This window comes from Anolis sagrei, chromosome 13 (genome assembly GCF_037176765.1).
Source record: "Anolis sagrei isolate rAnoSag1 chromosome 13, rAnoSag1.mat, whole genome shotgun sequence".
In the NCBI taxonomy this organism is placed as follows: domain Eukaryota; kingdom Metazoa; phylum Chordata; class Lepidosauria; order Squamata; family Dactyloidae; genus Anolis; species Anolis sagrei.
The window spans coordinates 12,214,505-12,231,514 of NC_090033.1; the positions used below are offsets into that span (position 1 = coordinate 12,214,505).

Genomic DNA, 17,010 nt, shown 5'->3' on the forward strand with positions numbered 1-17,010 from the left:
GCTTTTGGTGGGAGGATTTGCTGTCTGTTTGCAAAAAGGAAGAGAAGGGCAGGCGGAGAGCTCTTCAGTCTTCTCTGCCAAAGGGGTTCCTAAGGCCATTGGAAATATATGTTTCCTGATGGTCACTGCCTACCCCTCTGAAACCCCCTTGCAACCCTCACAGGGTTCCCAATCCCCAGGTGGAGAAACACTGATCTAGTTTGACACTTAGCATGCAAGAAGACACAGTAAAAGCCCTCCTGATAGATAGCCATCCAGTCTCTGCTTAAATACCTGGACTCCAAGGCAGCATCAGGAAGTTTGTTTCCCTAATGTTTAGATGGCATGTTCCATGCAGGATGACAACGAACTTTAGAAAGTTGGCAATAAAAATATTTTAATGATACAGATTTTGTTTTTAGTACAAACCATAAGATATATACCAGTGTTGGCTTACAAAATAACAGTAACAACAATAATAACAACAACAACAATAGAAAGACAGCATTATAGGGGAAAGTTAATGCAGAGTTTATCATACAGAGAAAACCAAGTTGTGTTTGGCCAAGGTTTCAAGATCGGATGCTTCCCCAGGCGACATGATTATTCGTTTGGCTCTCCCCTTTTTACAGTGGGTCTGAAAAAAGGAAGGGATAATAAGAAAAAAAAGAAGGGAAAAACAAATGAGAGAAAAAGAAGGGCTATTAGCATTTTGGAGAGATAGAGAAAAACCCTGAGAAAACTGTACAAATCCTAGAGCTTCGTAGCCCCAAATCCCAGAGTTGGAGAATCCTAGGAGAGAAACAAGCTGCCGTCCACAAGTGGTGCATCTACACTGCGGAATTAACCCAGTTTGATACTGGTGAGACTGCTATGGAATCGAGGAAGCTGTAGAGGGCTAAAATGGAAATGCACAAAGATAGGATGGGAGAGGCCTGGCTTGAAAATATGGAGACCAGGACGCAGAGCAATGGAGGTAAGATGGGAAGGTAAGATGGGAAAGCCTTTGCCTCTGTTTGTGTACTTTCCATCTTTGTTAATTGTATAACGGCATTGAATGTTTGCTATATATGTATACTGTAATCCACCCTGAGTCCTCTCAGAGAGATAGGGTGGGATATAAAGAAAGTATATTTATTATTATTATTATTATTATTACTATTATTAGTGGAATACACTGCTTGGAGATCTGGTGGAGCCTTCTGAGCAGAGACTGGATATTCATCTGTCAAGAGGGATCGGATGGTGTCTTCCAGCAAGGGATAAAGAGGTTGGACTAGATAGCCTTTGGGGGTCTGTTCTGAACTTTAGAATTCAATGCCGCCGTGAGTAAACTGCCAGCTATAGAAGATCCTGCCGACCAGAAGGTAGGCAGTTCAAGCCGCAGGTCAGGGTGAGCTCTCACCATCAGTCTAGCTTTTTTTTCTCCTTTTTTCTACCCATTCCGCTCTTCCTTTTTCCAACTTTCTAAAACATATTGTTCCCACACTTTTGCTGCATATAGCCTTTTTTCCCCCTTTTATCATTTTATATTATTTTATTATCAACAATATGCTTTCCTATCACGTGCCACCTCTTTGTGAGCAACTTTTATTCTCAATAAAAACAAATAAATAAAAAAGAAAACAGCAACGTGAGTAGATAAATAGGTACTGCTTAGGCAGGGAGGTAAAAGGCACCCCTGAAAACATGCCGGTAAAATCCAAGGAAGGCGTCCACGGATAAAACAGACATGGAACAACAGCACCTCCCCATGGCCGAGTTGAGCACAGCCTCCAGATGCCGGAGATGAAAAGGGAGATGCCTTTGCCTCTGTCTGTGTACTGTCTGTCTTTGTTGTTAATTGCATAATGACATTGAATTTTTGCCTCTCCGTGACTGAAGTTGAGCACAGCCTCCAGATGCCGGAGATGGAAAGGGGGAAGCCTTTGCCTCTGTCTGTGTACTGTCTGTCTTTGTTGTTAATTGTGTAACGGCATTGAATGTTTGCCATATATGTATTCTGTAATCCGCTCTGAGTCCCCTCAGGGAGATAGAGCAGAATATAAATAAAGTATATTACTATTATTTTTGTTAATTTGTGTCAAACTGGGTTAACTTGACACTGTGGATGCACCCTGGGAATGACAAAGAGGCAGTTTGGTGGGGTTTTTTTGTTTGCTGCTAAGTGTCTCTTTCGGGTTTGTGGCCATGCCGGGCTCAGACGTACTCTCGGGCTGAGGGAGGCTGGGACTGGCGGTAGTAGTGCTGCCCTCGGTCTTCAGGTTTTGGGCAGGAACAGGACAGGAAGGCGCCCCCCAAAAGGCTCAGGCTGCCTGCAGACCAGCCCACAAAGAGGGCCGGCCCAAATTCGTACCTGGAGAGACAAAACGCTAGGGTCAATGCAGAGCCAGAGAATGTTTTAGTTTATCGTCTTGTTATATTCTTCTCTTGATATTACACTACGTAAAATGATTTTCGTTCCTTGGTTATCAATGTCTTTTCCTAATTTGGTCTACCATAAAAACATGGAAAAGGTCTATTAAACTGCAAAGAAAATTGTTTTTGTGGGAGGGACGTTCTGCAATAGCACATTTTGCTGTAGTTTGTCAATGAATATGTCATAGAGCAGGGGTTCTCAAACTAAGGCCCGCGGGCCAGATGCGGTGTAAAGGCTTCTTCTTCGTTGTCTGATACCCTATTCAATCTAGTATGCTGCCACCATCTGTGAGGTGCTAGGTTATGCTGCCACCAATTAATAAGGGTTTCCTATTCAGTTTATTAATGGATTCCCCTATTTTCAAATAGATTCACTGCTACCACTCTGTAGTGTTTCTTTTGGTATGTAGCGAGGTTTTTTTTCCCCTTGAAATAGTACACTGAGGCTTGGGTTACTAAAACAAAAAGTACTTGGAGTACTAGCCGTCCCCTACCACGCGTTGCTGTGGCCCACATGGGGGTTCCGTGTGGGAGGTTTGGCCCAATTCTATCATTGTTGGGGTTCAGAATGCTATGTGATTGTAGCTGAACTATAAATCCCAGCAACTACAACTCCCAAATGTCAAGATTCTATTTTCCTCAAACTCTACCAGTGTTCGCATTTGGACATATTGAGTATTTGTGTAGTGTTTGATCCAGATTCATCATTGTTTGAGTCCACATTGATCTCGGGATGTAGGTGAACTACAACTCCAAAACCAAGGACACTGCCCACCAAACCCTTCCAGTGTTTTCTGTTGGTCATGGGAGAACTGAGTGCCAAGTTTGGTTAAATTCCATCGTTGGTGGGGTTCAGAATGCTCTTTGATTGTAGGTGAACTATAAATCCTAGCAACTATAACTCCCAAATGACAAAACCAATTTTTTGAGTGAAGGACATACATTGGGTTGTTAGGTGTCTTGTGTCCAAACTTGGTGTCAATTCCCCCAGTGGTTTTTGAGTTCTGTGAATATTACAAACATTACATTTTTATTTATATAGATGGAAAGGTCTTAATGATTTCAGAGTTCTCTTCTCCTGAGGTATAAAGCTTCACGAGTTACAGTTTCAACAAATCTTAATATAACTTTAGGATGTCTTTTACTTCAGCAACCAGTTCTTTAGTTGTTACATTTCTAAATATGTTTCCTTATTTGACAGATTAACTAAGGTCAGCTAATGCCCTTGTCTCCCTCCAGCTTCCTGCTGAAGTAAAGATTCCCAGTGGGATTTCTTCTCCTATTAGCACACAGCTAAACCACAAACCTAAATAAGTCCCCTCGACTTATTCAAATCACTCCAGTTAAAAGCTTTCCCTTAGTTTGGTTCACCACATGTTTGAACCACCTTCCTTTTGGCTCGATGACCAAAGGACTGAAGCCTCAAAATGTCTGTTTCTGGTAAGTGCAGTTGGCTCCGCCCCTTTCTCCATGGCAACCCTAACACATACATATAATAATATTCAACCACCTAAGCGTATATATATATATATATATATATATATATATATATATATATATACATGCAATAATATTTAACTGTAGAGACACATATACATAACTACGCTTAACTTACAGTTAAAAATCAATACTTCATCACCTGCGGTCCTTCAAGGTCATTTACTCGGTCTCTGGTCTAAATTTTAGACGAAGTGTTACCCTAAGTCTGAAACAACTTCAAGTCACACAACAACAACAACAACAACAACAACAACAATCTGAATTAACTTGACTATCTGATCAGCCAAAAGCAAGTCCACCATTCCCACTAGTAAGTTTATGTTGGTTAAAATTGTTCATCGTTTTAAATACTGTATTGTTCTTTCATGTTTTTTTTTGCAGTACAAATAATATACCTGCAGTGTGCATAGGAATTTGTCGATGTTTTTCTCAAAATAGAGTCCCCCCGCCCAACAGTCTCAGAGACACTGAACTGGCTCTCTGCTTTAAAAGTTTGAGGACCCCTCAAAGAGTCTCAACCAATGCAATCTAGTTTGTGCCACAAAAACAAAGTTTCTAGAAGATAACTAGTTTCAAAGTAAGGACTGCACAATGAAACAGGAGATTACAGGAGCTGCCTTCATAGACCTGTCAGCAGCTTATGATACTGTACATCATCGCCTTCTCCTGAGAAAAATGTATAATATCACAAAGGATTGCCACCTCACCCACTTCATAGGAAATCTGCTACAAAACAGGAGCTTTTTTGTTGAGTTCCAGGGCCAGAGAAGCAAACTGCAAAAACAGAAGAACAGCCTGCCTCAGGGGAGCGTGCTTGCTCCATCCATGTTCAACTTCTACACAAATGACCAGCCACTGCCAGAAGGGACAGAGAGTTTCATCTATGCTGATGATCGTGTCATCACCACTCAAGCAGGGAGCTTTGAAATGGTTGAACAGAAGCTCTCCAAAGTTCTAGGTGCTCTTACTGCCTTTTACAAGGAAAAACCAGCTGATTCATAATCCATCTAAAACGCAGATGTGTGCTTTTTACCTTGAGAACAAACAAGCATCTCGAGCTCTGAAGATTACCTGGAAAGAAATCCCACTGGAGCATTGCAGCACACACAAATACATGGGAGTCACTCTGGACCGTATGGAGCTCCCGGTGGCGCAGTGGGTTAGACCCCTGTGCCGGCAGGACAGAAGCCCGACAGGTCGCAGTTTCAAATCTGGGGAGAGGCAGATGAGCTCCCTCTATCAACTCCAGCTCCTCATGTGGGGACATGAGAGAAGCCTTCCACAAGGATGATAAAAACATCAAATCATCCGGGCGTCCCCTGGACAACGTCCTTGCAGATGGCCAATTCTCTCACACTAGAAGCGACTTGCAGTTTCTCAAGTCACTCCTGACACAACAACAACAACAAAAAAACTCTGGACCATGCTCTGACTTATAAGAAGCACTACTTGACTATCACGCAAAAAATGGGTGCTAGAAACAATGTCATACGAAAGCTGACTGGCACAACCTGGGGATCACAACCAGACACAGTGAAGACATCTGTCCTTGCACTTTGCTACTCTGCTGCTGAATACGCATGCCCAGGGTGGAACACGTCTCACCACGTTAAAACAGTGGATTTGGTTCTTAATGAGAAATGACGCATTATCACAGGATGTCTGCACCCTACACCACTGGAGAAATTGTGCTGTTTAGCTGGTATTGCATCACCTGTCATTTGTCGGGAAGTAGCAGCCTCTAATGAAAGGATCAAAGCATTGACAACTCTAATCCAACCTTTGTTCGTATATCAGCCAGCATGCTAATGCCTTCAATCAAGAAATAGCTTCCTAACACCTAGAGAGATACTCGCAGGAACACTTCAGCAAGCAAGAGTTCAAAAGTGGCAGGCTAAAACCCAGAACTTCAATCAGTAGCTGAGACCGATTGAGAAACTCCCTCCTGGGCAACTTGGAAGGTACTGAACAGACTGCGCTCTGGCACCACGAGATGCAGAGCCAACCTTAAGAAATGGGGCCACAAAGTGGAGTCCACGACATGCGAGTGTGGAGAAGAGCAAACAACAGACCACCTATTACAATGCAACCAGAGCCCTGCCACATGCACAATGGAGGACCTTCCCACAGCAAAATCAGAGGTACTTGAAGTGGCCAGCTTCTACTCAAAGGAAATCTAGCATAATGCCAAGTTTTTAAATACATTATAACTCTACCCCCAATTCACTTCTGACACAATGAAAACTGGAATCCTACAAACCTATAGACCCTCTAGACCTATAGGTCTGATATTATACAACCTTGGGGTGCATCTACACTGTAGAATTGTTGCAGTTTGATGCCACATTGATTGCCATGGCTCAATGCTATGAAATCCCGGAGTTTGCAGTTTGATAAGGAAGACTAAAGACCTTGTAAAATCTTTCCTACGATTCCATGGCAGTTCAAGTGATATTAAACCACATTAATTCTACAGTATAGACGCATCATTGGTCTCCATTGGAGGAGGGGTCCTAAAAGAAGCTTGGATACCACCATGTGACTGAAGGATGGGCTATGCATTATTCTTGTTTGCTTTCCGTTCCTTCCTTCCTTCCTTTCCTTCCTTTCTTAGTTCTTTCCTTCTTTCTTCCTTGGATTACAACTCTTTCCTATCACGCTTAGAAAACATTTCTCCCCATATCGAAGGGACTAAAATCCAAAGCATTTTAGCTTTGGGCTTGTGGGGAAACTGACAGAAGATGAAACAAGATGCACCGCTTTAATCGATACAAACAGTTAAAATTAAACTCAAAAACAAAAATACACAATAAGCAATAGACAATAACAATAACATACAGCATTTAAAAACCTATGGCCGGGCCAAATGTAATAATTAAAATTTAAAATGCTGGGTATAAACAAGGTAGGGTAAACTAGGATAGGGTTTTCAGAGAAAGAAGAGGGCGCGCAGACAATCCTAATCAATATTAAAGTGCATTTGAGGACATATTGCTAAGAGTTTTCCTTATTCTGGGAAGGCACACTGGAACAACCACGTTTTCAGGCTCCTCCTAAAGACTGACAGCGTTAGGGCATGTCTGATGTCCTTGGGGAGTGAATTCCAGAGTGGAGGGGCCACCACCGAGAAGGTCCGTTCCCTCGTCCCCACCAATCGCGCCTGTGAAGGAGGTGGGAGCATGAGCTGGGCCTCTCCAGATGATTGAAGAGATGCGGTCACGCAGGTAGGTGGGTCCCAAACTGTTTAGGGCTTTGTAGGTAAGCACCTGCACCTTGAATTGGGACCGGAAAATGAATGGCAGCCAGTGGAGCTCCTTGAACAAGAGGGTTGACCGCTCCCTGTAAGGAGCACCCGTTAGTAACCTGGTTGCCGCCCGTTGTACCAATTGAAATTTCCGGGCCGTTTTCAAGGGCAGCCCCACATAGAGTGCATTACAGTAATCCAATCTGGAGGTGACTAAGCCATGGACCACCCTGGACAGATCCGCCTTCACGAGGTACAGTTGCAGTTGGCGCATGAGTCTCAATTGTGCAAAGGCCCTCCCGGCCACCGCCAACGCCTGAGCTTCAAGCGTAAGTGATGAGTCCAGGAGGACACCCAAGCTGTGGACCTGTGACTTCAAGGGGAGTGCATCCCCGTCCAGCACAGGTTGCCACCCTATACCCCAATCCAGTTTACGATCGACCAGGAGGACCTCTGTCTTGTCGGGATTGATCCTCAGCTTGTTCTTCATCATCCAGACAGCCACAGCGGCCAGGCACTCGTCCAGCACCCAAGGGGCTTCCTTGGAGTTGGGTAGAAAGGAGTAGTAGAGTTGTGTGTCATCTGCAACTCCAAAACTCTGGATGACCTTTCCAGCAGTTTCATGTAGATGTTGAAAAGCATGGGAGACAGAATGGAATCTTGCGGGACCCCACAGGTCAAAGGCCAGGGGTCCGAGCACGTGTCACCCAGCTTCACCAGCTGGGATCGACCCTCCAGGAAGGACCAGAGCCACAACAAAGCCGTGGCCCCAAGGTCCATCCCGGAGAGTCGTCCCAGAAGGGTACCATGGTCGATGGCATCGAAAGCCGCTGAGATGTCCAAGAGAACCAATAATAATGTTCCGGGCAATAATAATGTTTCTTCTGCTCTTGATGTTCTCAATTCTTCCACTAGGGGAGCCTCCAACTCTGTGCCTTTTTAGATCCTCATAATACATATTATATGATCGCTGTTTTCCAGGCTGTCTGACATGTTCCAGAAGCATTCTCTCCTGACGTTTTGCCCACATCTATAGCAGGCATCCTGTTGGAAACTAGGAAAATTGGGTTTATATATCTGTGGAATAATGTCCAGGGTGGGAGAAAGAACTCTGGTCTGCTTTCATTAGCACTGAATGGCCTTGCAGCTATAAAGCCTGGCTGATTGCTGCCTAGTGGAATCCTTTGTTAGGAGGTGTTACTGGCCCTGATTGTTTCCTGTCTAGAATTCCCCTGAGAAGTGAGCCGTAGCAGAGCACCTGATGAACCAACCTGGACACAGCATATGATTCTGGACCACTTTCACAACTTCCATGTCAGGCTACGCAGAGAAGCCATTGAAACCCACAAGAAGCATGTGGACAATTTCAACAGAAAGGAAGAAACCATGAAAATGAACAAAATCTGGCTACCAGGATTTTTTTTAAAACTCTACAATCGGGACAGTAAATAAAGAGCAACACTCAAAAAACAGGGGAATTCCAGACAGAAAACAATCAGGCCAGCTAACACCTCCCAACAAAGGATTCCCCCAGACAGGAAGCAGACAGGATTTGAAGCTGCAAGGCCATTCAATGTTTATCAAAGTGGTTAATTGCAACATTCACACTTGCCTCAGGCAGACAAGTGTGAAATTATTCCACAGATATATAAATCTCATTTTCCTAGTTTCCAATGGACCTCACAACCTCTGAGGATACCTGCTACAGATGCAGGTGAAACATCAGGAGAGAATGCTTCTGGAACATGGCCAGACAGCCCGGAGAACTCACAGCAACCCAGTGATTCTGGCCACGAAAGCCTTCAACAACACATATATTACTATATATTAAAATAATATGTAATAATAATAAAATATAATTATTATATCTTGCAGATCCTAATGGTAATAATAATAACAATTCCTAATAATGTAGAAAGGTTGTAGATTCTCCCTCTTTGCAGATCTCAATGTTAATAAATAATAATAATAATAAATAATGACAACAACAATAGTAATAAATGATGATGATAAATAATGATTAAAAATTAATGATAATAAATAATGATAATAATAATTAAATAATGATAATAATAATTATTAATAATAATAATAAATGACAATAATAATGACAACAACAACAATAATAAATAATGATGATGATAAATAATGATTAATAATTAATGATAATAAATAATGATAATAATAATTAAATAATGATAATAATTATTATTAATAATAATAAATGACAATAGTAATAAATAATGACAACAACAATAAAATTATTATTATTATAAATAATGATTAATATTAATTAATGATAATAATGATTTATTTATTTATTTATCGTGTCATCAGCAACCATTGTATTGATAATAATGATAATAATTAAATAATGATAATAATGATTAATAATAATAATAATAATAATAATAATAAATAGAATCATACAATCATAGAGTTGGAAGAGTCCTTGTGGGCCATCCAGTCCAACCCCATTCTGCCAAGAAGCAGGAAAATTGCATTCAAAGCACCCCTGACAGATGGCCATCCAGCCTCTGTTTAAAAGCTTCCAAAGAAGGGGCCTCCACCACACTCCGGGGCAGGGAGTTCCACTGCTGAACAGCTCTCACAGTCAGGAAGTTCTTCCTAGTGTTCAGACAATAATAATAATAATAATAATAATAATAATAATAATACCTGGCATTAACTGGCGTGCTGGGATTGAAGAATTCATAGGTCACCCTTGCCGCATACCACGAAATTGCGGTCATGGTGCACATCCCTAAGAAAGAAAGTCGGAGTGAGCCATCCTTCCAAGTTCCTCTCTTACAATGATGGGTGGCATCTACACTGGAGAATTAATGCGGGTTGAGACCACTTTAGCAGCCTTGTTTTTATTTCCCTCCATCTGACAATCCATGCTATGTCCTCTGGTGCAACTCAACAGCATGCTTCCACCGGACGCCATTGGTTTACAGGGACCCTCTTTTAGACGCAGTATTGTATCACATGGGAAAGCCTTGAGATGGAACAGGATCTCCCCAAGGTTTGGCTCACCTGCCAAGAGGAAGAAGACACCCCCCAAAACTGCGATCCAGCCCTTGGCCACCGGGTTCTCATCCCCAACTTTGGTGCATTTCATGCCAATGACGCTGACCACGACACCCACGAAGCCCAGGAGGATGGAGACCACCATGAGGGCCCTGGACGTCTGGAGGTGGACTGGAAGACACAACAACAAAAACAATAGCATATCACCCACCTGATGCAGTCTGCACCACCTGCGCCCTCTCCCCTGGCAGGGTCACCAGCACAAGTGTCTTTCCTGATTGTATAATACGGCATGGCATTGACATAAATGCCCTCTGCCCATGCTCAGAGGGCTCCCAGATCAGAAAGGTGGTCACCAGCGCCATCCCTGCAGTGTGCATGGCCAAAATGTGCTCTGTCCATGCTCAGAGGGCTCCCTGATCATGATAAAGGCTTCCTCCTTCCCAAAGATTCTTCTCTCGCAATGCCAATGGCAGTCAATGCACTCTGCCGATGCTTAGAGGGCTCCCAAGTTATGGAAATGGATCCCTCCTTCCCAAAGACTCCCCCCCACTGCAATGTCAATGGCAAGGAATGCACTCTACCCATGCTCAGAGGGCTCCCAGATCAGAAGGATGGTCACCAGCGCCATCCCCGCAGTGCACATGGCCAAAATGTGCTCTCTCCATGCTCAGAGGGCTCCCAGGTTATGAAAAAGGCTTCCTCCTTCCCAAAGACTCCCCCCCCCCCTTGCAATGCCAATGGCAAGAAATGCACTCTGCCTGTGCTCAGACAGCTCCCAGGTTTTAAAAAAGGCTTCCTCCTTCCCAAACTCTTCTCCCTGCAATGCCAGTGGCAAGGAATGCACTCTGCCCATGCTCAGAGGGCTCCCAGATCAGAAAGATGGTTACAGCGCCATCCCATGCCCATCCCCGCAGTGTGCATGTCCAAAACATGCTCTGTCCATGCTCAGAGGGCTCCCTGATCATGATAAAGGCTTCCTCCTTCCCAAAAATTCTTCTCCCCGCAATGCCAATGGCCATCAGTGCACTCTGCCCATGCTCAGAGGGCTCCCAGGTTATGAAAAGGGCTCCCTCCTTCCCAAAGACTTTTCCTCCCACAATGTCAATGCCAAGGAATGCACTCTACCCATGCACAGAGGACTCCCAGATCAGAAAGACGGTCACCAGCGCCATCCCATGCCCATCCCTGCAGTATGCATGACCAAAATGTGCTCTGCCCATGCTTAGGGGGCTCCCAGGTTATGAAAAAGGACCCTTCCTTCCCAAAGACTCCCCCCCCCCCGTAATGCCAATGGCAAGAAATGCACTCTGCCCATGCTCAGAGGGCTCCCAGATCAGAAAGACAGACACCAGCGCCATCCCATGCCCATTCCTACAGTGCGCATGGCCAAAACGTGCTCTGTCCATGCTCAGAGGGCTCCCAGGTTATGAAAAAGGCTCCCTCCTTCCCAAAGACTTTCTCTCCTGCAATGCCATTGACAAGAAATGCACTCTGCCCATGCTCAGAGGGCTCCCAAGTTATGAAAAAGGCTCCCTCCTTCCCAAACTCTTCTGCCTGCAATGCCAATGGCAAGAAATGCACTCTGCACCTTCTCAGAGAGTCCCCCCCCCCCCGCCCAAGCGTGCCCCTGCCCTCTGCCCATGCCCAGAGGGCGCACCGTCGAGGGAGAGGAGGGAGTCGTGGAGGCGGCACTGGACCTGGCCGGTGCTTTGGGAGGCGCAGCTCATCCAGAGCCCCTCGTAGAGCCCCACGGCGGTGATGATGGCGTCGCCCGCGTAGGAGCTCTGCTTCCACTGGGGCAAGGCGGCCGCGCAGACGGCGCCCACCCAGCCCCCCAGCGCCAGGAAGTAGCCCCCCAGCTCCAGCCCCGCGCCCCCCATCGCCCGCCCCGCACCGCAGCCCGAGCCCCGTCAGGAAGCCCTCCAGCAGCACCAGGAGCAGCAGGAGGAGGAGGAGGAGCCCTTGGGCAGGCAGGCAGGCAGGGAGAGGGGGAGGGAGGGAGGGGCCCCAGTCCAACCCCTCCTGCCATTGGCATGAGAAGGGTCCCCAAAGGACATCCAGTCCAACCCCTTCATCCCTTGACATTTGTCCGCTTGTCTTCCCAAGGGATTTGCAGCACTGATGGAAATCCATAACACTACATTGGAAAGAACTCTACCAAAGTTTCCTGAATTGCAGCCCCAATGTGGCGGAAGAGGTTCTCTCACAAATCCCGCAACAAACCAAGGATGAGCTTGCAGCACTGCCTAGTCTGGAAGAAGTCAGCAATGCCATCAGCCAACAGAAGAATATCAAAGCCAGCGGACCTGATGGGATCCCTACTGAAATCTTTAAAGGACCTGAGCCAATATAACAACACCAGCTCATAGGGAAAAAAAGTATAGAACATAGAAATAGAAAGGATTCCCCCCCCCCCCCCCCAGTCCAAGCCCATTTGCCATTGGAATGAGAAGGGTCCCCCAAGGGTCATCCAGTCCAACCCCTTCTGCCATTGGAAGAGTTACAGAAGTATAGAAGTAGAAGGGGTCCCCAAAGGTCATCCAGCCCAGCCCCTTCTGCCATTGGAATGAGAAGGGGTCCCCAAAGGACATCCAGTCCAACCCCTTCTGCCACTGGAATGAGAAGGGGTCCCCAAAGGACATCCAGTCCAACCCCTTTTGCCACTGGAATGAGAAGGGGTCCCCAAAGGACATCCAGTCCAACCCCTTCTGCCACTGGAATGAGAAGGGGTCCCCAAAGGTCATCCAGCCCAGCCCCTTCTGCCATTGGAATGAGAAGGGGTCCCCAAAGGACATCCAGTCCAACCCCTTCTGCCATTGGAATGAGAAGGGGTCCCCAAAGGACATCCAGTCCAACCCCTTCATCCCTTGGGAGTGATAAAATTATAGAATGAGAAGGGAGCCCCAAAGGTCATCCAGTCCAGCCCCTTCTGCCATTGGAAGAATTATAGAATTATAGAAGTAAAAGGGGACTCCAAAGATCATCCAGGCCAACCCCTTCTGCCATTGGAATGGAAGGGGACCCCCAAAGGTCATCCAGGCCAACCCCTTCTGCCAATGGAATGAGGAAAGACCCCAAATGACATCCAGTCCAACCCCCTCTGCCATTAGAAGAGTTATAGAACAGTTAGTTAGTTGGGCGATCCCTCGGTGTCCGAGTAGGATAGTCTTCCGAGATCAGTGTACTGGTGGGTCCATAGGTGACTGTGGAGTCCTATTCTTGTCCTGCAGCTTCTCCCGTAGTGAGGGCATTGGTTTCCAGATGGAAGGTGGTCCCAGTCAGGGTTCCTCTTGGAAGGTTTCTCTCTTTCACCCTCCATTCGTGCCTCTTCAAAATCTACAGTACTGCTGGTCACAGCTGACCTCCAACTAGAGCGCTCAAGGGCCAGGGCTTCCCAGTTCTCGGTGTCTATGCCAGAGCTTTGAGCCCATCTTTCAATCTCTTTTCCTGCCCACCAACATTCCGTTTTCCATTCTTGAGTTCGGAGTAGAGCAACTGCTTTGGGAGACGGTGGTCAGGCATTTGGACAACATGGCCGGTCCAGCGTTGATGGCGGAGGACCATCGCTTCAATGTGGTCTTTGCTTCTTCCAGCACGCTGACATTTGTCTGCTTGTCTTCCCAAGAGATTTGCACTGATGGAAATCCATTACACTATGTTGGAAAGAACACTACCAAAGTCTCCTGAATTGCAGCTCCAATGTGGCCGAAGAGGTTCTCTCACAAATCCCGCAACAACAAACCAAGGATGAGTTTGCAGCACTGCCTAGTTTGGAAGAAGTCAGCAATGCCATCAGCCAACAAAAAAATAACAAAACCAGCGGACCTGATGGGATCCCTACTGAAATCTTTATAGGACCTGAGCCGATACAACAACTCCACAAGCTCATAGGGAAAAAAGTATAGAACATAGAAGTTGAAGGGAACCCCCTCCCCAGTCCAAGCCCATTTGCCATTAGAATGAAGAGGGTTCCCCAAGGGTCATCCAGTCCAACCCCTTCTGCCATTGGAAGAGTTACAGAATTATAGAAGTAGAAGGGGTCCCCAAAGGTCATCCAGTCCAACCCCTTCTGCCATTGGAAGAGTTACAGAAGTATAGAAGTAGAAGGGGTCCCCAAAGGTCATCCAGGCCAACCCTTTCTGCCTTTGGATTGAGAAGGGGTCCTCAAAGGACATCCAGTCCAACCCCTTCTGCCATTGGAATGAGAAGGGGTCCCCAAAGGACATCCAGTCCAACCTCTTCATCCCTTAGGAGAGTGATAGAATTGCAGAATGAGAAGGGAGCCCCAAAAGTCGTCCGGTTCAACCCCTTCTGCCATTGGAATGAGAAGGGATGTCCAAAGGACATCCAGTCCAGCCCCTTCTGCCATTGGAAGCTTTATAGAATTATAGAATTAATAATAACAATAAATAGTGCTGAGGATAAATAAATTATTAATAATAATATATTAATAATGATAAAAATACATTAATAACTATTAATAAGAATAAACAATAAAAATTGTGTTAATAAATACCAAAAATTATTATAATAATAATAAATTATTATTAACAATAAACAATAAATTATTATTATTATTATTAATAATTAATATAATAATAATAATAATAATAATAATAATAATAAATATAGGTTGAGAGCTGGTTTGTGCACTGGAGTATGACTGTAGAGACCAAGGTTCAAATCTCTGCATCGCCCTTGATAAGTAACACTCTCTCAGAATACATCACGGCATGAAAATCCCGCGCTGGGCTTCCTTGGCACGATTTCGTTCCGAAACCTGAGAGTGCCATTTCCCAACCGCTTTGGGCAGGAACGCTTTGCCCTTGTTCTCTCCAAATATTTTTAAAAGCAGGAGGCGGGAGGATTGCATTCTTTCCCCCCCAATTTGCACACACATATTTGCACCAGGGAGAAGGAGGCCAAAGAGGCTCCTAAGCATCCTCCGGTGTCAATGTGCCCTCTTGTTGACAAAGGCAGCCCACCCAAATGCCAGCGCAAATGCCAGGCGGCCCCCGCAAGGCCGCACATGCTACAACACAAAGGCTGCTTTGGGTGGAAGGGAAGGAGAGCTAAAAGGTTAGCAGCCCGCATTAGCATGCAGCTCAGGCCAAAGGGCCGGAGCCGGAGGCAAAGAGTGGGGAAAGGGCAGGTTTTTGGGTCAAACTGTCCCAGTGGCCCCGTGTCCTGCAGCAGCCAAATCGCATTCTGGACCGATCCAATCTCTCCTAGAAATATCTTTATTTTTCATGTCAGAAGTGAATTGAGAATACAGTTATAATGTATAGAAAAACCACAAACAAAGATTAAAAGTTGGCATTATATTATCCTTTGACCAGAAGCTGGCCACGTGGAGTGCCTCTGGTGTCGCTGTAAGGAGATCCTCCATTGTGCATGTGGCAGGGCTCAGGCTGCATTGTACTCTGTGGTTTGCTCTTCCCTGCAATCACATGTCGTGGACTCCACTTTGTGGCCCCATTTCTTAAGGTTGGCTGTGCATCTCGTAATGCTGGAGCGCAGCCTGTTCAGTGCCTTCCAAGTCGATCTCTCTTCTGTGTGCCCAGGAGGGAGTCCATCATCCAGTCTCAGCCATGACTTGAGGTTCCAGGTTTTAGCCTACCACTTTTGGACTCTCATTTGCTCCCACTGGAGCATTGCAGCGCACCCAAATACCTGGGAATCACTTTGGACTGTGTCCTGACCTACAAGAAGCACTGCCTGAATATCAAGCAAAAAGTGGGTGCTAGAAACAATATCATACGAAAGCTGACTGGCACAACCTGGGGATCACAACCAGACACAGTGAAGATATCTGCCCTTGCGCTGTGCTACTCTGCTGCTGAGTATGCATGCCCAGCATGGAACACATCTCACCACACTAAAACAGTGGATGTGGATCTTAATGAGACATGCCACATTATCACGGGGTGTCTGCGCCCTACACCACTGGAGAAATTACACTGCTTAGCCGGTATTGCACCACCTGACATCCACCAAGAAGTAGCAGCCAATAGTGAAAGGACCAAGGCAGTGACATCTACACTACAGCCCATCCTCTGTTCAGATAACAGCCAGCACGTCAACAACTTAAATCAAGAAATAGTTTTCTAAGATCTACAGAGACACTCGCTGGAACACCCCAGCAAGCGAGAGTCCAAAAGTGGCAGGCTCAAACCCAGAACTTCACCAATGGCTGATACCAAATGAGAGACTCCCCCCTGGGCACACAGAAGACTGGGTGACTTGGAAGGCGCTGAACAGACTGCGCTCTGGCACCACAAGATGCAGAGCCAACCTTAAGAGATGGGGCCACAAAGTGGAATCCACGACATGCGAGTGCGGAGAAGAGCAAACCACTGACCACCTGCTGCAATGCAACCTGAGCCCTGCCACATGCACAATGGAGGAGATGTCACTGCCTTGGTTCTTTCATTACAGGCTGCTACATCCCAGCAGATGTCAGGTGGTGCAATACCAGCTAAACAGTATAATTTCTCCAGTTGTGTAGGGCGTAGACATCCTGTGATAATGCAACATGTCTCATTAAGAGCCACATCCACTGTTTTAGCGTGGTGAGATGAATTCCATATTGGGCATGCGTATTCAGCAGCAGAGTAGCAAAGTACAAGGGCAGATGTCTTCACTGTGTCTAGTTGTGATCCCCAGGTTGTGCCAGTCAGCTTTCATAGGATATTATTTCTAGCACCCATTTTTTGCTTGATTGTCAAACAGTGTTTCTTATAAGTCAGAGCACGGTCCGGAGTGACTCCCAGGTGTTTTGGTGCAGTGCCCCAGTGGGATTCCTTCACAGGTCTTGATGGGAGAGAGTGCAT

General features: G+C 45.8%; 1 protein-coding gene across 1 annotated transcript; it reads right to left on the reverse strand.

Annotated features, from left to right (window-relative positions):
- Nucleotides 1–350: 350 nt before the first annotated feature.
- On the reverse strand, nt 351–12,057 carry CLDN19 (claudin 19). Its single transcript, XM_060758747.2, has 5 exons — nt 11,835–12,057; nt 10,181–10,345; nt 9,821–9,905; nt 2,189–2,335; nt 351–616 (listed from the first exon to the last, which is right to left on the reverse strand). Exons 1-5 carry the CDS (start codon nt 12,055–12,057, stop codon nt 583–585), a joined length of 654 nt encoding a protein of 217 aa, XP_060614730.2. The 3' UTR covers nt 351–582.
- Nucleotides 12,058–17,010: the final 4,953 nt, after the last annotated feature.

Excerpts from the sequence above, each read along its gene's own strand:
- CLDN19 (XM_060758747.2), bottom strand. The coding sequence starts at position 12,057 with ATGGGGGGCGCGGGGCTGGAGCTGGGGGGCTACTTCCTGGCGCTGGGG. Across the intron at positions 10,346-11,834 it reads CTCCCTCCTCTCCCTCGACG|TCCACCTCCAGACGTCCAGG; the intron begins GTGCGCCCTCTG and ends TGTGTCTTCCAG. Across the intron at positions 9,906-10,180 it reads TGTCTTCTTCCTCTTGGCAG|GGATGTGCACCATGACCGCA; the intron begins GTGAGCCAAACC and ends TTTCTTTCTTAG.